This window comes from Oryctolagus cuniculus, chromosome 10 (genome assembly GCF_964237555.1).
Source record: "Oryctolagus cuniculus chromosome 10, mOryCun1.1, whole genome shotgun sequence".
Taxonomy (NCBI): Eukaryota; Metazoa; Chordata; class Mammalia; order Lagomorpha; family Leporidae; genus Oryctolagus; species Oryctolagus cuniculus.
The window spans coordinates 105,877,188-105,896,127 of NC_091441.1; the positions used below are offsets into that span (position 1 = coordinate 105,877,188).

Sequence of the window (18,940 nt, forward strand, 5' to 3'; positions counted from 1 at the left end):
GTGCAGTCATTTGAATACCAGACGTGCGTGTCCCAAGTAGTGGCTGAACCACTGTGCCAAATGCCCTTGTTCTCGGTTTTTTAATGTGCTAATCGTGGTATTATGTAATTTTATTTCTTGACCTTTTTGCATTTGACATTGTAACACTGTCATTTTTAACTGTGATTGTATTACTCAGTTGCTAGGTTATTTTAACTTAGTGCTTTTCCTGTGAAAATACTTTTTTTCCTGATTATAAACATAGCGTAGACTTAGTCTAGAACATAGAAAAAAGGAAAAAAGGAAAAGACTTGTGAGACACCAGTAGTTGAAACAATAACATTAGTTATTTTGACATACACTTTTGTTCCTACACATCTTTATAATTTGTGTTTATGCAAATATATGCAGGTTTTAAAAATAATTTTGGGGATTGTACGTTGTCAGCATTTTTGTGTGTGTCTGTCTGCATAGCCATCGTTCCCAATGTCTGGGAGTCTGCCAGGTAGATTTCATGGTTTTCTTATCTGTTTCCCAGTGAGGTGTTTCTTAAGTGACATATTTTGAAGAATTTTTGTCAAGAGAATGCTCTGTGTTTTTGTAGGTCCGTCTCACCCATGAAATTAAACACAAGAATATTGTAACTTTCCACGAGTGGTATGAAACCAGCAATCATCTCTGGCTAGTGGTGGAGCTGTGCACAGGTAAGAGTGTGGCCGCCCTACGTAGCACAGGATAAACCTGTGGTCCAAGTTGTGTTACTTCCCTTTAATCTCCTGTCGCAAAGTTAAAAGGTGCTGATGTTACTTAGTGTGCTAACTTACAAATCTATTGCCTTGGTGGATTTAAGGACAGGGGAAAGAGCAAAGACGCTTGGTAAAAGAAGGCTGCTATAAACTTCACTTTGGAGTTGACTTTGGTATGTTACTCAATCACCTGTATGAACATTTAGCAGTAATTTCAAGTGGTGATTAATTTGTCAAGTATTTTAGGTCATAAAGTAATTGTGTTTTCCGTTTTATGGAAAGGATACATTTTATGAAAACTTAGCAATGTGGAAAAGCATAAAGATGAACTAACAAATGCCAGCAATAGAGATCGCATGTCATCATAAAAGTAGGTTGCTTCGCAGGACCTTCTAAGACCAAATACACAGAGATTATATGAGCTTTTAGTTTCAACATTAAGAATTTAATAGGGAAAAATATGAATACCACCATTAGAATGTACTTGTGTTTATATACCAGATAATAAAGGAATATTAAATTTTAAGGCCTATTACAATCATTAGCTTTGTGAATTTTCCATGTTAACACTTAAAGTTTATTGAACTTAATCATAGAAGAGATTATTGGGATTTGTAGCTTATCTTTCTGAATCAGTAGGAGGGGATCCTAGTTGGATATGCATACTGACAGAGTGATCAGGGGATGTCCCTCCTATTACTTTTTTTAAAGATTTATTTTTATTTGAAAGACATAGTACAGAGAGGCTGAGGCAGATAGGGAGGGAGATAGAGAGGCACTCCATCCGCTGGTTCACTCTACAGGTGTCCACAACGGCCGAAGCTGTGCCCATCTAAAGCCAGGAGCTAGGGAATTCATCTGGGTCTCCCACATGGGTGCAGTGGCCCAATGACTTGGGCCATCTTCCACTGCCTTCCCAGGCCACAGCAGAGAGCTGGGTCAGAAGTGGAGTAGCCAGGACTCAGACTGGCACCCATATGGGATGCTGGCACTGCAGGTGGCAGGCTCTACCTGCTACGCCACAGTGTCGGCCCCTCACATTACTTGTTGATTTATCTGTTGCTTCTGATCTCTGAAGAGACATAATAATTAATATTCTAGCTCTAAATTATGCCTGTGTTGGGAATGGTCTCTCATTCACCAAAACAAAGTAAACAAAACCCAGAGCAACTCTAACCTCCATCATTAATAATTCTGATTGGACTTGCAGATGGCAGCCAAGATCTCACTTTCTTTGAATCTGGCTCCTGTTGTAGTCTTCATTTATTTATATTTATTTATTTATTTGGAGAGGTAGAGTTACAGAGGGAGAGATAGAGAGAAAGGTCTTCCAACCACTGGTTCACTCCTCAAGTGGCCGCAGGGGTTAGAGCTGAACCGATCAGGAGCTAGGAGCTTCTTCCAGGTCTCCCACGCTGTTGCAGGGGCCCAAGCACCTGGGCCATCAGCGCAGAACTGGATCAGAAGAGGAGCAGCTGGGAGATGAACTGGAGCCCACATGGGCTGCCAGTGGCGCAGGTGGAGGCTTAGCCTATTACACCACAGAGCTGGCCACACCTGTTGGAATCTTTTAAAACAGTTGTTCCTGGCACTTAGGTGGTAGAGATGGCATGTACAGCATTGCCTTTTATCTCATCAGTGGTGCATGCTAAGGGCTGTGACTGTCTCCATATTAAGGAATGGCTTTGTCTTTTTTTGCCTTGGAGGATTTTGAGTCCATGTGATCTGACTTTGCATATGGGTAAACAAGACTACACTTGGCATAATATGACTTAAATGCATAGTTTGACTTAAGTGCACAGTTCTAGATAACTATTTAACACTCATTTTTGCAGCTGTTTATTTCCTGAGGGATCTGGGATGGTTAGCCGGATGGTTAGCCTTTCTTTGCATCTGCTGACGCATAACTGCTCTTCCAGTCAGAGCAGAGTTCTGACTTCTGCTACAGGGCTGGACCACTGTGTTGTTGGTTCACAGGTGTCTTTCCACTGCCAGACTGTCAGGACTGACCATATTGATGAGTTTTTAATGCCCAGTATCTTCCAGCATGGCTCCTCTTGGAGGGGCCCTGTGGTGTTGGTGGGTTGAAATGGGTGCGTTGACTCAACATCTTGCAGGTGGTTCCTTGGAAACGGTTATTGCTCAAGATGAAAACCTTCCAGAAGACGTTGTGAGAGAATTTGGAATTGACCTGATGACTGGCTTACATCATCTCCATCAACTGGGCATTCTGTTCTGTGACATTTCTCCTGGGAAGGTAATTCATGCAAGTTTTGATTGCCTAGCTACATGAGTCTCAGCTGAGAGTGGTCTTCTCTCAAAGATGTTTTTATTGTTAGATACAATTTTGGTATAGAAAATCTTGTAACTTAAGGTTGAATCTTTTCTTTTTGGACAGGCAGAGTGGACAGTGAGAGAGACAGAGAAAGGTCTTCCTTTTGCCGTTGGTTCACCCTCCAATGGCCGCCGCGGCCGGTGCACTGCGCAGGAGCCAGGTACTTCTCCTGGTCTCCCATGGGGTGCAGGGCCCAAGCACCTGGGCCATCCTCCACTGCACTCCCTGGCCACAGCAGAGAGCTGGCCTGGAAGAGGGGCAACCAGGACAGAATCCGGCGCCCTGACCGGGACTAGAACCTGGGGTGCTGGCGCCGCAGGGTGGAGGATTAGCTTGTTGAGCCACGGCGCCGGCCCAACTCTTTGGTTTAATAATTGCAAATACATACTTTAGCTACCTAGTTCAGTAGCTTTGAGCATGCAAAACTGCCCCTTATTCCAGAGCTCTTTGAGTAATTACTTATTGCTGCTAAGGATGAGCCCAATATGTCTATAAGACAACACTCTCTGAGCTCTTAAATCATAGTGTGCACTTAGGAACTATTATTTAGTTTGATACTGGTGTTGTTGGCTGTACATGTGTGGTTCCTACTACTACGGACTGCATATTTTCTTTGGTAATGTCATCCATTACTAAATGTGTCAGTGCAGTGGTCATGTAGCCTGTGTAGTTTCTGAGTTGGAGTTAACACTGAGCCTTGGAAGCTGTGTGATCCTTGGATGAGTTGCCCTGCCCCTGGGCACCTAGTTTCTCTGTGATACGGAGATAGAAACTTCCAGGGTGGTTGTGAGGATGCGATATTAAAGCTTCTGCATTGGTAGTGCGCTCACAATCAGTGACCTCTATTGTCTTTTTAAGTGTGGACTTTTGGAATTGCACATACTACTAGTCTGCGTTTTTCACTTTTCTTTTAATAGATGCCAATAAAATGAAAAATGAAAATTAAGAATTTAAGGACTGAAGAGCGGGGCAGACAGACATAGGGTTGCCATCTACTGATTCACTCTCCAGGTGGCTGGGGCTGGGCCAGGCTAAAACTGGGAGTGGGGAATTCAGTCCAGGTCTGCTACGTGAGTGGCAGGAAGCTGATCCCTTGAGCCATCCCCAGGGGTTCTGTGTTAGCTGGAGACTGGAGTCAGACGTGAGAGTTGAGTACCAAACCCTAGAGCACTCTGATGTGGGATGGGCTGTCTGGATCCTTAGGCTAAATGCCTGACCCTTAACTTTGTTTGAGGGCCATGTCTCTGTGAAGATAGTTCAACTTAAATGGGAAAACTCCATAAACAGCCTGTGTAGTGAATAGAAGTTCATGGTTGAAATACTTCAAGAGTTTGTAGCCACTCAAACTGCCTCCAGCCTGCTGAAAGCAAACTGTGAACAGTGTGGAAATGCATGGGTGTGACTGGATTTTAACAACTTTATTTATGGATGCTAAAATTTGAAATTACATGCTAAGATACAGTCTATTTTTTTTTAACATTTAAAAATAGAAAAAAAAACATCATTTTAACTCACAGGTGTAAAAAAAAACAGGCAGTGACTGAGATGTAGTTTGTTGACGTCTGCACGAGAGTTGTTAATGAGGTTCATTGCCAGCTGTTGTGATCTGAGAGATGTGGGCTGATTTGCAATAACCCGTGCTGTCGTCAGGATTCCGGTTTATGTGAATAAAGTTGTGTTGCAGCACAGCTGCCCCGTTTGGTCTTCTAGTGGCTGCTTTTGTGCAACAACGGTACACAGCTCAAAAAGTGTGTGGGAAAGTAGAATTACAAGATAAGTTTATTTTGGTGTAAAAATATTTTAAATCCGTGCATAGTTTTTTCATAAAAAGTTCATGGAAAATAGTTATTGTGAAAAAGCTATGCACAATTTCAGTTTTTTTTGAGGGGGGTGGCTACCAAAATGAACTTTTAATTCTTGTTCTGCCAGTTTTTTGAAGTCAGCTTGTAGAATGCAGTAGATGGGGCAGAAGAGTGTATGGCTTGCAAAGTCTGCAATATTTACTAGTTGACTCTTCAAAAATTGTTTGGCCCCTGCCACTGGCACTCAAGTTTGTCCCTTTGTTGTGGGCTAGGTTGGGTCTAAATTCCTAATCCAGGCTATTGCCTCTTTCTTAGAGAAACATTCTACGCACAGGCACAAACAGAGCATACAAAGTGCTGAGATTTGTTTATAAGGTGAGAACACACATTCACACTCAGGCACGCACTGTTGAGGGAGAGTGGGCAAGGAAAGAGAGAGAGAAGGAAGGGGGCTGGACAGGCAACACCTGGGACTTGTTAAAAAGGCAGGCTCTGGAGCCCTGCCCCAAACACCTTCAAAGACTCGGGGGTGGTGACTAGCTCTGTGCTTCACCGGATCCATCTAGATGATTCTAGCACTCAGAGGTTTCATAGGCACTGTTGCAGACTATCAGACATCTTCTGTGTCTGCGGCTGCTAGGTGCAGATGGAGTTCAACTTGGTTTTCCAAACAGAAAAGTCACCTGACCTGTTGCAACTGCCCGGGAGTGTTCTTAGTGATGTTAGAGGAAATGATACAACTGTTAGAACAGTGCTTCCTGGCGTGGTTTCAACCCCAGACAGTTGACTAATCACAAATTGTGCGAGTAGTCTTGAGCACCTACCATATGCCATTCATTGTTACAAGCTTTTTACATGGGTAACTTCAATGAATCCTTAGCACAGTCTGAAGAGTTGGGTATTATTATTATTATTATTATTATTATTCTTTTGCATTTTGTAAGCGAAGAGACAGAGGATTAGAAAGGTTAAGTAAATTCTCCCGAGTCAGCCAACAAGTAATTGGTGGAGCTGCGGCTCAAATCCACTTCTGTAACTCAAAACCCTAGTGTTCGTCCTATGTTATGCTTCCTGTCCCAACTACAAAACCACTTTGGATGTGGGAGTTTTCAAGTCCTTTTTCAGATATCACCATCGACTGGCACGAGTACATCCTTCTCTATATAGCTGTCCCTCAGTAGCTGTGGGGAACTGGTTCTAGTACCCCCACCCCAGATACCAGAATCAGAGTACACAAGTACTTTGCTTAATATGGCAGAGTATCTACATCAAGTCTATACACTAGTCTCATACATTTTAAATCCTGTCCAGATTGCCTATAATGGCTAATGCAGTGTAAATGCTATGAAAATGGTAGTTATATAATGTACCAAGGGAATAATGATGAAGAATAAAGTCTTATGCAAATTTTTTTTCTGGATAGTTTTGATCTACAATTTGTTTGACAGATACAGATGACCAAAGGGCTCATTCTACATTATCCCCTGTCTTTCCCCAGAGTCTGATGTTTCCCTGTGTAGTTAGATGATATGTGCATTATGTGTCTAGGAATGAGCAACTTAATTTTTGATTCTGTTACAGATGTTGAATTTATTTTTCTTTAGCTTTTGGAAAAAAAATAGTAAGCATTTTTCTGAGTTGTGCTGAAGCAAAAAAAGTTGATGTTCACAAGTATGTTAGTACAAGAGCAGGAGTGTGATACACTGGGTGAGGCCACTGCTTGGGCTGCCTACATCCCATATCAGAGTGCCTATTTGAGTCCTGGCTGCTCTGCTTCTGACCCAGCCTCCTGCTAATGCATGCTGGGAGGCAGCAGATGGTGCCTTATGTGCTTGGGTCCCTCTGCCAATCTTGCTAGCCCTGGCTCCTGGGTGTGGCCTGACCCAGCCTGGTCCTGGCTGTTGTGGACATCTGAAGAGTGAGTTAGTGGATGCAAGGTAGGCAGATAGATGATCGATTGACTCATCAATGGATTTATCTCTCTGCCTTTCATATAGATGAAAATGAACATTTAAAAAGTTCTTTAGTGCAGTTCTAAGAGGTACTGATGAGTGTTTAAAATGAATTGAATTTGCCTCTGAGGATGTTTATTTTCTAATCTTTCACAGATACTGTTGGAAGGACCTGGCACTTTGAAGTTTAGCAACTTCTGCTTGGCCAAAGTGGAAGGTGAAAACTTGGAAGAGTTCTTTGCTTTGATTGCAGCAGAAGAAGGAGGAGGCGATAGTGGGGAAAATGTACTGAAGAAAAGCATGAAAAACAGAATCAAAGGTATGGTGGCCCTGGGTGGTTTAAAGACTGTAAGGCCAATGGGAGGCTGCCTAACTCCTGTGTTTAGGAGATGATTTCAGACTTCTGTTTGGCCAAATACTGCGTTGGAAATCATAATGACCAGAAGTCTAAATGTAAGAATGACTGTCCCTGGCCTCAAGTTTCCCACATGGGTCTAATACCATGTCAGCCACAGGGAGGCCACCATCTTGTCCCTGGCTTTTTGTGTCACCACTCATTAGAAACCAGGGAGCAGGGTTTTCAGCACTTAGAACAGTGCCTGGCACACGCTAGTAGTTGTCTGTCAGATGTTGTTAAGTGGCTCCTGTTCTGCAACTGAGACAACTTTCCAGGGTGTGCTGCTCGTGGGCAGTTTTGACAATGAGATGGAGCCACAGAAATTAAAATTGTAGTTGAGGGGAGTCTGAAGTGCCACGTCTGATACCTTTCGGGGGGCAGAAAGTGGTCAAGATCTTTGCTTCCTAAGTTCCGTGGGAGCTCAGGGCCTTCGAACTCTAAGGTGGTCACCATGCTGCCAGTAAAGTGGGTTGCCCACAGATGGGAGGGGTACTTAGGAGAGAGGGTAGCATTCTTTCCTGGGCTTGGTAGGCACTGTGGCACAGGGATGCGGAAAAAAGCTGGAGAACAGTAGGTTACTCATAGGCCCCATCAGTTTGACCAGAGGATGTTTAGTATTTAGAGCCAGCTTTATGTGCACTGGAATTTGGTCCCCAAGAAGGTGACTTCTAGGACCCTAAACAGCATCCCAGCATGTGTGCCGTTTTATGGAAATGACTATCGTGGGCTATGTTAGTCGGATATTAAGTTCTGAATTATTACTTAGGATTTTATTGTAGAAAATGAAGATATATATTTTAGGACTGTGTGTTGGAGATACTCCCTGTGTTGTGGACAAATAAGTCAGACGTTTAACAGTGACACTGGGCTACTTGGGGTCTTGCCAACGATGGGGCAAGTTAGCCTCTCTGGCCAAGGATGGAGCAGTACAGGGTAAACCCTGACCTTGAGGGATCACCCACATTGTAGATGGCCCACCCTCTCATCCCTGTGATACAAGAAGTCCAAAGTCAGGCTGCTTCTATTTTTCTGGAGTCCTTGAGAATTTACAGTCTACATGTGGCAGTGAACAAGGCACATGAGACAGTTAAACACTGAGCCTTTTGACAGATGAGAGTGGCTGGGTGTTGGGATGGAGTTCATAACTGGTCAATAGCAGCGCATAGCCCTAGAGAAACTAACAGTGGTCTTGATGTGAGTACTGATGAACAAAAAAGACAACAACCTTGACTGGTCTACATCCGGGTTGTATTTCAGAGAGCCTCTGATAAGCTTGCCTGGATTCCAGTTCTGCCTTTGTTTCTTCTAATGTCATGGATGGCTGCTGTTGGTTCAGGATTCTCCGTGACCTTGCAGAACCTTTGTTGGACCACATGTTGTCTTTCTAACCGTCCTTCCCTTCTCTGTTTTCTCGGGGTCTGACATGCTTTGCTCTCTGAGCAGCTCTCCCCATTTTCCCCTGCAGGTGTTTGCTGTAATGAATCCTTGCAAGGTTAATGCTGTCTGGGTGTTGGCTTCTTGGAGTACTCAGAGTAACAGTTCTCACTGCTCAGAACCCATGCCTTTTGGTTTATGAAGCAGAGCACTTCTTGTTGACAGTTGGCCTCCCACGTCAAGTGCTTGCTCACCCGTGTGCCTCCTACTCCTGTTTGCCCTTCTGCTCTTCTTTCTTGGCCTCCGCTCTTTGGAGGAAGACTTCTTGGCAGGATTTTATTGGGCTGAATACTTAGAGGTTAGCTCTATTATTTCATTCTGTGCATAGATTTTTTTAAGATTTTATTTATTCTGAAAAGCATAGTTATATGGTGGTGGTGGTGGTGGTGGTGTGTGTGTATGCTTAGGGGACAGAGAGAATCTTTGATCTGTTCATTCCCCAACTGGCCGCAGTGGCCGGGCTGAAGCTAGGAGGCAGGAGCTTCCTCTGGGTCTCTCATGTGGGTGACAGGGGCCTAAGCACTTGGGCCATCCTCCACTGCTGTCCCAGACATGTCAGCAGGGAGCTAGGTTGGAAGTGGAGCAGCTGGGACTTGAGTTAGCAGCCATGTGGGATACTGGCAGTGCCGACCCACATGTGCATGGATTTCTCATTGCTCTTACCATACCATAATAATTTTCTCCTGTTTGTCTTCTCCCCATTTGATTATCAATGTAGGGATCTATGTTTTTTGCTTTAGTAGTGTACTCATTTGTTTTGCATTTACTTATTGATAAACGAGTCAGCATGTTCTAGATGCTGTAAATATGGATGTGACTAGCCATGAATTCTTGTCATAGTTGAGCTTTTATTTCAAGTGGGAGAAGATGGGTAGACATTCACGTTCAGCAAATATTAACACAGCCCCTCAGTAAGTGCTAGGCAGGGTGCCTGGATATCCCCTGGGCCTCATTTTTCTTTGTTTCGTTAGCACCTAGTGCAGGAGGATAGGCCCTCTGTACTGTTACTGTTCGTTGAACAAGTGAACACACCTATAAGTGTGACAGCACTTATAGCCAAAGTGTTACCTGGGAGGTCTTGGAACCACACCTATGGACCCCCAACATTGCCAGATGCCGTAATGGTCCCTGGAAATAGTTTGCTGGAAGGTTTATACCTTAAAGGAATTTTGTGTCCAAATGATTGGTGATGACTTCACGGAGAGAATGTTCTCACTGGAAGGTTTTCAAGTAGAGCAGGCAGAGTATGCACTGGGGGGAGGTGAGGACCCTGGACTTGGGGGGTGCCCGACAACTGCCCGCCTGTGTGATTTACCAGGTGTTCAGTACCCCTCTAAGCTGCTCTGATAAGTGAATGAAGGCGCTTAGTAGCTCTTATGTACAAGGTATCTATGTGATACCAACCTTTGTGTAATGTCTGTGTGATATACCTGAGTGCTCTTTTTATTTTTTTAAATTTCCATTTTATTGGCAAGGCAGAGAGAGAAAGGTCATCCATCCATAGGTTCATTCCTCAAATGCCCACAACAGCCAGGATTGGGCCAGGCTGAAGCCAAGAGTCCGAAACCCAATCCAGGTCTCCCACGCAGGTAGTAGGGACCCAAGACCTTAAGCCATCACCTGCTGCTTCCCAGGGTGCTTCAGCAGGAAGTAGAATTGGAAGCAGAGCCAGGGCTCAGATCCAGGCGCTCTGGTAGGGGATGCAGGTGTCCCAGGGAGCCTCTAAACCCCTGTACCGAAACGCCAGCCCCGTGAGTGCTGTTGAGCTCAGCACTGCCCAGTCTCCTCTGAGTAACTGGTAGGATTGCGTCTTCCTCTGGCCAGAGCAGAGTGGTGGGAATCACTCTGAGGTAGGACTTGGAGGAGCAATTGGCTCCTGGACTGAGGAAGCAGGAATTGAGACAAAGGCTATGTCAGCCTGCATCTTTGAATTACTTACGGGAATCGGAGCTCCTAGGCCGACTTAGGATGGACATGAAGCATGAGTAATAAATAAACCTGTAGTAAATCAGTGGGATTTTGAGATTGTTGCCACTGTTTATTTAAAATAATGTTTTTATTATATTTGAGAGGCATAAAGAGAATTGACATCCACTGTGTACTGCCCCGGTGCCCACAACAGTGGGGGCTGGGCTGCAGCTAAGAGATACTAGCTCAATCTCGGTCTCCCACATGTTGGCGGGGACGCAGTCATTCAAGCCATCACCACGTCTGCCAGGGCCTGTATTACCAGGAAACTGGAATCGGGAGCCCCAGCCAGGCATCGAACCAGGCCCTGTGGTGCAGGATACAGGCCTCTCAACTGATAGCTTAACCTCTAGGCCAATTGCCTGTGCGTAAATTAACATAGTTAAGTTGGAACATTGTAATGGAAGGTTCGGACTATTTAAACGGTCAATTTTAAAAAAGTAGAATGTGCCCCACCTCTCACCCAGGTGTATTTCCAAAATCTGTTTGTTCCTATCCTTTGCAAAAAATCTGAACTAGCACCGAGAAAACATTTTAAACAGTGAATTACGTGTGAAGTTTTATAGATGTGTGTGTTTTTCTCACCTGGCGTTTTGCAGATGGGTTTGTGTTGGGAGCAATACAAAGGCCTAACAGAGTTGTTTCTTACTATTTTAGGATCTCCGATATATACAGCGCCGGAAATCGTCAGGGGCACTGATTTCTCCATCGCCAGTGACCTCTGGTCTTTGGGCTGTCTACTTTATGAAATGTTTTCAGGTGATCCCTTTCTGTTTCAATTGGAAATCAGAGCTAGGCAGAAACACAATTTAAAAAAAAAGCAAAAACCAGGGTGAAGTCTGCAATTTGCAAGTATTTTGCCTATAAGATGTTGAAAAACAGCTTTTACTATATTAAAAAAAAATTAATTTGAAAGGCAGAAAGACACAGAAGGTTTTCATCCACTGATGCATTCCCCAGATGGCTGGGCCAGATGAAGCCAGGAGCCCAGAGCTTGGTTTGGATCTCCCATGTGGGTGGCAGGTACCCAAGTGCTTCAGCTGTCACCCACCGCCACCCAGCATGCACATAGGCAGGAAGCTGAATTGGAAGTGGAGAAGGGACTCAGACCCAGGCAGTTGGATATGGGCACAGGCATCCTAAGCAGTGTGTTAGCTGCTGCAGCAAACACCCACCCCTAAATTTTTATATGTATTGATTGTGAGTACTTACCTGGGCATCTGTGCACAGTATGTGCTCCTGGGATCTTTGGTACATGCAGCTAACTTTTCATGATGATCTGGAATGCTGAAATGTACCTGCTATAAATTGAGCTTTCTAGCAGGATATTTTGTACAGGTGCCCTGTGTAAATTACTTGGATGTACTGAGTGGTCCAGGCAATCTCTCCGCCAGGGTGGCTAATCTGTATTCAATACATTTTGAATAAGTGAAATATCAAAATACATTGACAACGTATTTGGCATATAAAGCATTCAATAATTGTTACTATCTATTTCTGTCCTGTAATTTGTGTAATTCTGAAATGTCTGTAGTTGAGATCACTTTAGAATTATTGGTGAGAGCAAAATACTGAGTGTGTATGATTTAATGTGATTTCAGGAAGACCTCCATTCTTCTCAGAAAGTGATTCAAAGTTGATTGAAAAGATTCTATATGAAGATCCTTTGCCACCTATTCCAAAAGGTAAAATTTCTTAGAATAAGTGCGGATATTTAGTTTATACTGACCAAAGGTACATCTTTATCCAGAGTCTGCTTTTATAGATTTGTAATCACTGCAAATTGTATATCTTTTAAAGATTTATTTATTTGAAAATAGAGTTACAGAGAGGCAGAAGCTGAGAGAGAGAGAGGTCTTGAATCTGCTGGTTCATTCCCCAAATGGCCACAATGGCTGAAGCTGTGCTGATCTGGAGCCAGGAGCTTCTACTGGGTCTCCCACATGGGTGCCGGGCCATCTTGGACTGCTTTCCTAGCCCACAGCAGAGAGCTGGATGGGAAGGGGAGCAGCCGGAACTTGAACCGGCAGCCCATATAGGATGCCGGCACTGCAGGTGGTGGCTTTACCTGCTCCATCACAACACTGGCCACGATTTTTCAATTTTAAATACTCTTAGTGTTCATTCTTGTTTTCTTCCATAAGTTAAAGGTTTCTATGCATTGAGGGGAAATTGGAAAATGAAGATGCTGAGTTTGGTCAGGGTATCACTGGAGGTCACTCTGTAGTTTGTCACAGGGGTTTTAGATTGTGGCTGTAGCAACCCATGGTGCTGCTGTTATGATTGCTTTGTCCCAAGCAGGCTTGGCTGTTGTCACTGGTCCTTGTGTTTATGGCCACTTCTTTTAACCGTGGTCAGATGAATTGGCTACAACATGCTGATCTAATTTAAAAGATAAAATGTTAGAAGGTGAATGGTTGGATGTTTATTTGCCTGTTAAAAATCTTCCAAGTAGGGGCCAGTGCTGTGGCATAGCTGGTAAAGCCTCTGCCTGCAGTGCCGGCATCCCATATAGGCACTGGTTCTAGTCCCGGTTGCTCCACTTCCAATCCAGCTCTTGGGCCCTTGCACCCACGTGGGAGACCTGGAGGAAGCTCCTGGATCCTGGCTTTGGATTGGTGCAGCTCCAGGGGTGCGGCCATTTGGGGAGTAAATCAGTGGATGGAAGACCTCTCTCTCCTCTGCTCTCTCTGCCTCTCTCTGTGCATCTCTCTCTGTCTCTGCCTCTCTGTAACTCTGCCTTTCAACTAAATAAATACATCTTTTTAAAAAAAAAATCTTCAAAGGTAAAGGATTACAAGTATTCTAATCTTTTTTTAGATTTATTTTTATTTATTTATTTTTTAAACTTTTATTTAGTAAATATAAATTTCCAAAGTACAGTTTATGAATTACAATGGCTTTTCCCCCATAACTTCCCTCCCACTCGCACCCCTCCCATCTCCCGCTCCCTCTCCCATTCCATTCACATCAAGATTCATTTTCAATTATCTTTATATACAGAAGATCAATTTAGTATATATTAAGTAAAGATTTCATCAGTTTGCACCCACACAGAACATAAAGTGTAAAATACTATTTTAGTACTAGTTATAGCATTACTTCACATTGAACAACACATTAAGGATAGATCCCACATGAGGAGTAAGTACACAGTGATTCATGTTGTTGACTTAACAATTTGACACTCTTGTTTATGGCGTCAGTAATCTCCCTAGGCTCTAGTCATGAGTTGCCAAGGGTATGGAAGCCTTTTGAGTTCGCCAATTTCGATCTTATTCAGACAGGGTCATAGTCAAAGTGGAAGTTCTCTCCTCCCTTCAGAGAAAGGTACCTCCTTCTTTGGCCCTGTTCTTTCCACTAGTATTCTAATCTTAAGTGGACCATAAAGTTGATTAAGTTAGGAAAGTTTCTGAGAAAGACATATAGTTGATGGCTGGAGACAAGGGTATGAGTTTCTCAGGCTAGTGGTCCTTATTGGGATTGTTCCATAAAGATGTTAGTTAAGACTTAGTTTTGAAGGTTTGCGTTTTTTTTAAAATTTGTGATCTTGGAAAAACGGTTTTTATCTTTTGTTTTGTGCCCAGCCTTCTTGCCTCACCAAACAGAGGCTCTGATTGTTATGGGTTCAGTATATGATTAAAAACAACTTAGGACCCTAAAGCGCTAATTAAGTATTGATGTAGGATAGTGAGATAAAGTTGATAAATTATGTGTTCATCTACTTAATGCTTTTTTTTCCATTTTGGAAATTAATTTGTTTATAGATGCTTCTTTTCCTAAAGCGTCTTCAGATTTGGTTAACTTGCTTGATGGGTTACTTCAGAAAGATCCACAGAAAAGGTGCGTATGCCATTTTAATATGAATGGATCCTCTGATCCTGTACTGGGTAGTGGCTTAGTAGATTGACAGGTTTTCTTGTATCTTCCAAATCCAAAACGTGTTTCTTTCCATCATACATTTCAGGCTAACACGGGTTTAGACTTTTGAATTAGGCAGGCTGTTCTCAAGATGGTGAAGTTACTAAATGTTAATGGTATTTCAGTGTCATGCCTTTAGATTTTCATGGGGATGCCCAGTAATGGGACGGTGGACACACAGTGAGTTGGCTGGGTCGCATCGATGTCAGGAAGTTACAGTCGTTGTGAGGGCACAGGGGAGGGGAGGCTTGGAGGAGCTGAAGAAGAGGGAAATGGGAGCCCTTAGCTTGGGAGGCAGAGGCGTTGAGTTTCCAGTTCAAGTTCTGCCAGCACATATCTGGGGGTACAGGAGCCAGGAGGGGAGGAGAGTTCAGGTAAGTATTCGGGTCTCTTGCTTTCAGAGTATAAAATTGAGTGTAGCTATAAAATAATCCATGTCTACCTTTATTAAATAGTATAGGAAAAATGCTGCAGAAGCAAATGCTGATTCTAGCGTAAGCTGTAGGACCAACTTCCTTTAGAATACTTTTTGCCATTAGTGTGATTTTGGTAAATAACTTTCAAGCAGCTTTTGATTGAATGTAAGTAAAACTAATATATTTAGGATTGTATAATCACATATGCCTACATTTCTGTCTCTGTAATGTATTTTTTTTGCTTAACTGGACTCGCTCCATAAGCTACTTTTTTTCTCTTCTATTATGAATTTTTTGTATTGATATAGATTAATGTAGAATGTACATGCAATTATGTATAATATAAATAAAGGTTTAGAATGCTTCCTGGAGTATGAAATATATTGCTATTTAAATAACTTCTTTGTGAAGTGTGTTTTTGGTTGGGGGCAGTCCCTTGAGAAGCTGGCCATAGGCTAAGAGTATTGGACAAGTTTGATACATTGGCCACCGTCCAGGGACACAGGCTGATTTGTACCTGTAGCAAATAAGTCTTAGAAAGCTGCTCCACTGCCATCCTCACCTGCCATAGGCTAGGTGACCTTTCACATTTTTTGCCAATCTGATGTATGGGAAATAAATTTCAACTGCTCTATTGGTCATCTTAATTTCTCTTCTAGTGAAGTAATAAGATCCCTTTGTGTTGAAGGAACGTTATATGTGGTTACAGATTCTTCTCATGGTCAGGTTTTACTTTTGATCAAGGTAATTTGTATTTAGAACAGAAATCTTGAAAACCAAATACACTTTTTTGTTTTTAAATTTCAGATTGGTGAGCATGTATACTCTGGTAGTAGTGACAATTCATGCTTTGCAAGTGAGCCTGGGTTTTAGATAAAGCTTAGCGTCACTGGAATGTGAGTGAATCTGGTAACATTATGTTGACTCCTCAACAGAGGACTGACTTACAGCCAAGAGGCTGATCAAGTCTGGTTTTTGTCTGAATAGAGTTCACAAAGTGAAGTTGCAAAAATGAAACGTGTCCTCCGGTCAGGGTGATTCAAATACTCTTAACTCTCTGAGGATGAAAAAGGTGCCAGAATTAGATTGTAAATATCTAACATAAACACGTTGATGTTTGTAGTGTGAGATATTATTTGTGGTTGCCAATTGACTCTTGTTTGTTTTACTATTGATCAAGGTAATTTCCATTTCATATATACAAGTTAGATATTAATATATGTAAAATACATATCTAAGATGTATCTATCTATAAACATATGTATAGACGCCAAGCAATAGTTTGCAGAACCTAAAATGTTTTCATCCAGTGCTCTGGCCTGTGAAGCCCGAGGCTTCTGATGCTTAGTTGTCAGGACTGTTGGATTTTATACCATATAAGACTGGAGAATAATTTCCTCTGATTGTACTAAAGGAGGTTAATGAAATGGCAAAACACAATTTCAACGTGAGTATCTCTGCCTCACTTAATGGAGATATTTATAAACTACAAAATCTTACATACAGCTGACACGTCTTGGAAATTTTCCACGGGAAATCATGTTAAGAATTGTTCTCACACCCTTTTCGTTTTGTACAGGTTCACTTGGACAGATGTGCTGCAGCACGCGTTTTGGAGGAATGCTTTCAGTAAAGAAGAGCAGGGTGCCAACGTCAGCGATTCCGGCTTCAGGTGGTATCCGCTTACCTGTGCGCCTGGGGCCTACTTACCCGACACTCACGCCGTGGCGGTTGCGCTAATGCAACACCTGCGGCCTGAATTGCTGCGCTTTGGTAGGAGGGGACAGTCAAGCGTTTCTTGGGTGAGGTTGCTTAGAGTCACTGTAGCGATGCGTTCTTCATTTTGCTCCTTTGCCGAGGCATCCTTAGTAGGCAGTTGTGAGTCCTGTTCACCAAACGCGTCTGCCTTCCGGCTTGCTGAGGACGCGCTGGGTCTCATTTCCCCCATCCAGGTAGATGTGGCCACGGGTCTCGCGTTGGCTTGTGAAATGTGAGCCGACACGGTGTGGTGTTTTTGGTAGAAACCTGAAGACTCACATGTCTTCCTCCTGATGATTTCACTGGGGAAAAGTGTCGGAATGATGTTTCTGTCTGCCCAGATCTCAGGTGAGCAGCTGCTCATGGCTGTGTGTGTGAGGGAGGTGTTACACTGAGGTGAGAAGTCTCTAGGATTTGGGTGTTAGGACCACATCACTGCGCTTATGCTGCCTGACAGGCACTTCTGCTATCAAATCTTCTTAGCCAGAACACCTCGCAAGGTGATGGTGTTTGGAAAAGAGCAAGGTGAGAAGTCGTTGAGTAGGGGTACAGTCTTCATAATTGACTGTTCTCCCCCTCAGCTCATGGACTGGTAAATGGTTGTCTGCTCCTTAATTTTAATCTTGGTAAATTCAATATATTGGATAGAGAAGTCTGAGTTCCATTTAAAGTCTCCCCTAAACTTGAGTTTGTGTATCCCTGTGAGTTTCAAGCACATTCTCACTGTTGCATTAAGTGCTCTTGGGCTTCCAGGAAAATCAGAGTTATAGGGGCTGGCGTTGTGGTTAAGCCTTTGCCTGCAACAGTGGCATCCCACTTGGGCTCTGGTTCGTGTCCCGGCTGCTCCACTTCCAATCCAGCTCCCTACTTATGGCCTGAGAAAGCAGTGGAAGATGGCTCAAGTGCTTGGACTCCTGCACCCACATGGGAGACCTGGAAGAAGCTCCTGGCTCCTGCTTCGGATCCACCCAGCTCCGACTGTTGCTGGGGGGTGAAGCAGTGGATGAAAGATCTCTGTCTCTCCCTTTCTCTGTATGTAATTCTGCCTCTCAAAGAAAATTTTTAAAATTTTTTGAGAGAAGTCAAAGTTACAGCTCCCACCTTCCAGCTGCTTACAATCTGCCATGAGGTCAGCATGATGTAACTAAGCTGCTCCCAAGGAGATGTCAGCAAAATGGGCCCTGGTCCTGGATGCTCCATGCCAGCAAGTGGCAAAACACCTCCGTCCCTTAGTTTGTACTCATTAAATAAGTGAGGGAGTTCCTGCTCTGCTACTTCTCCTGCAGAACTGTTGGGGACAATTTGAGATAGGGGCCAGTGCTGTGGTGTAGCACCTGCAGTGCCAGCATCCCATATGGGCACCAGTTCAAGTCCTGCTGCTCCACTTCCTATCCAGCTCTCTGCCATGGCCTGGGAAAGCAGTAGAAGATGGCCCAAATCCTTGGGCCTCTGTACCCACGTGGGAGACTCAGAAGAAGTTCCTGGCTTCGGATTGGCTCAGCTCTGACTGTTGTGGCCATCTGGAGAGGGAACCAGTGGATGGAAGACCTCTCTATCTCTGCCTCTCCCTCTGCATAACTCTGCCTTTCAGATAAATAAAAATTGAATATATATATGAGATAACAAAAATACTTTGAAAAAATGCAAATGATTATGCAAATAGATATTAATTCTTTACTGCCCTCTTTTCTGCAAGATGAGTATTTTGATCTTGGAAACTGACTTGAAGGAGTAACTAGTGGAACTCAATTTGGTGTTTGTTTGTCTGTTTGTATTTAGAAATCTAGGAATATTTTCCATTCAGTAAGATGATTTTGACTTAAATACCCCTTACATAGACATTCTTGCCACCTGTTTAAATAGAGACAGTTTAATATAATTTTTGATCTGTATCTTTTTTTCTTTTCTTGCCTTACTATATTTCTATTTTTTTTTTTACACATTTATTTATTTGAAAGTCAGAGTTACACAGAGGGAAGGAGAGGCAGAAAGAGAGGGAGCAGAGAGAGAGAGAGGTCTTCCATCTGCTGGTTCACTCCCCAAATGGCTGCAACAGCTGGAGCTGTGCCGATATGAAGCCAGGACCAGGAGTTTCCTCCGGGTCTGCCACGTGGGTGCAGGGACCCAAGGACTTGGGCCATCTTCTGCTTTCCCAGGCCATAGCAGAGAGCTGGATCGGAAGTGGAGCAGCCGGGACTCAAACCGGTGGCCATAAGGGATGCCGGCGCTTCA

At 43.4% G+C, this 18,940-nt stretch overlaps 1 protein-coding gene across 13 annotated transcripts in view; it reads left to right on the top strand.

Annotated features, from left to right (window-relative positions):
* The window catches only part of ULK4 (unc-51 like kinase 4), a 617,184-nt gene that overhangs the window by 20,169 nt on the left and 578,075 nt on the right, over positions 1-18,940 (top strand). For 12 of the 13 annotated variants that reach the window (XR_007921958.2, XM_051852640.2, XM_051852641.2 and 9 more), the window contains 7 exons: positions 584-683; positions 2,843-2,982; positions 6,971-7,133; positions 11,271-11,372; positions 12,215-12,298; positions 14,381-14,456; positions 16,530-16,622. Coding sequence is in view for 12 of the 13 variants with exons in the window: in XM_051852640.2 (XP_051708600.2) it covers positions 584-683; positions 2,843-2,982; positions 6,971-7,133; positions 11,271-11,372; positions 12,215-12,298; positions 14,381-14,456; positions 16,530-16,622 (758 nt within the window). In the remaining variant the exon portion in view is untranslated. The remainder of the gene's footprint in view (positions 1-583; positions 684-2,842; positions 2,983-6,970; positions 7,134-11,270; positions 11,373-12,214; positions 12,299-14,380; positions 14,457-16,529; positions 16,623-18,940) is intronic. The other variant, XM_070050987.1, reaches the window with a different exon arrangement.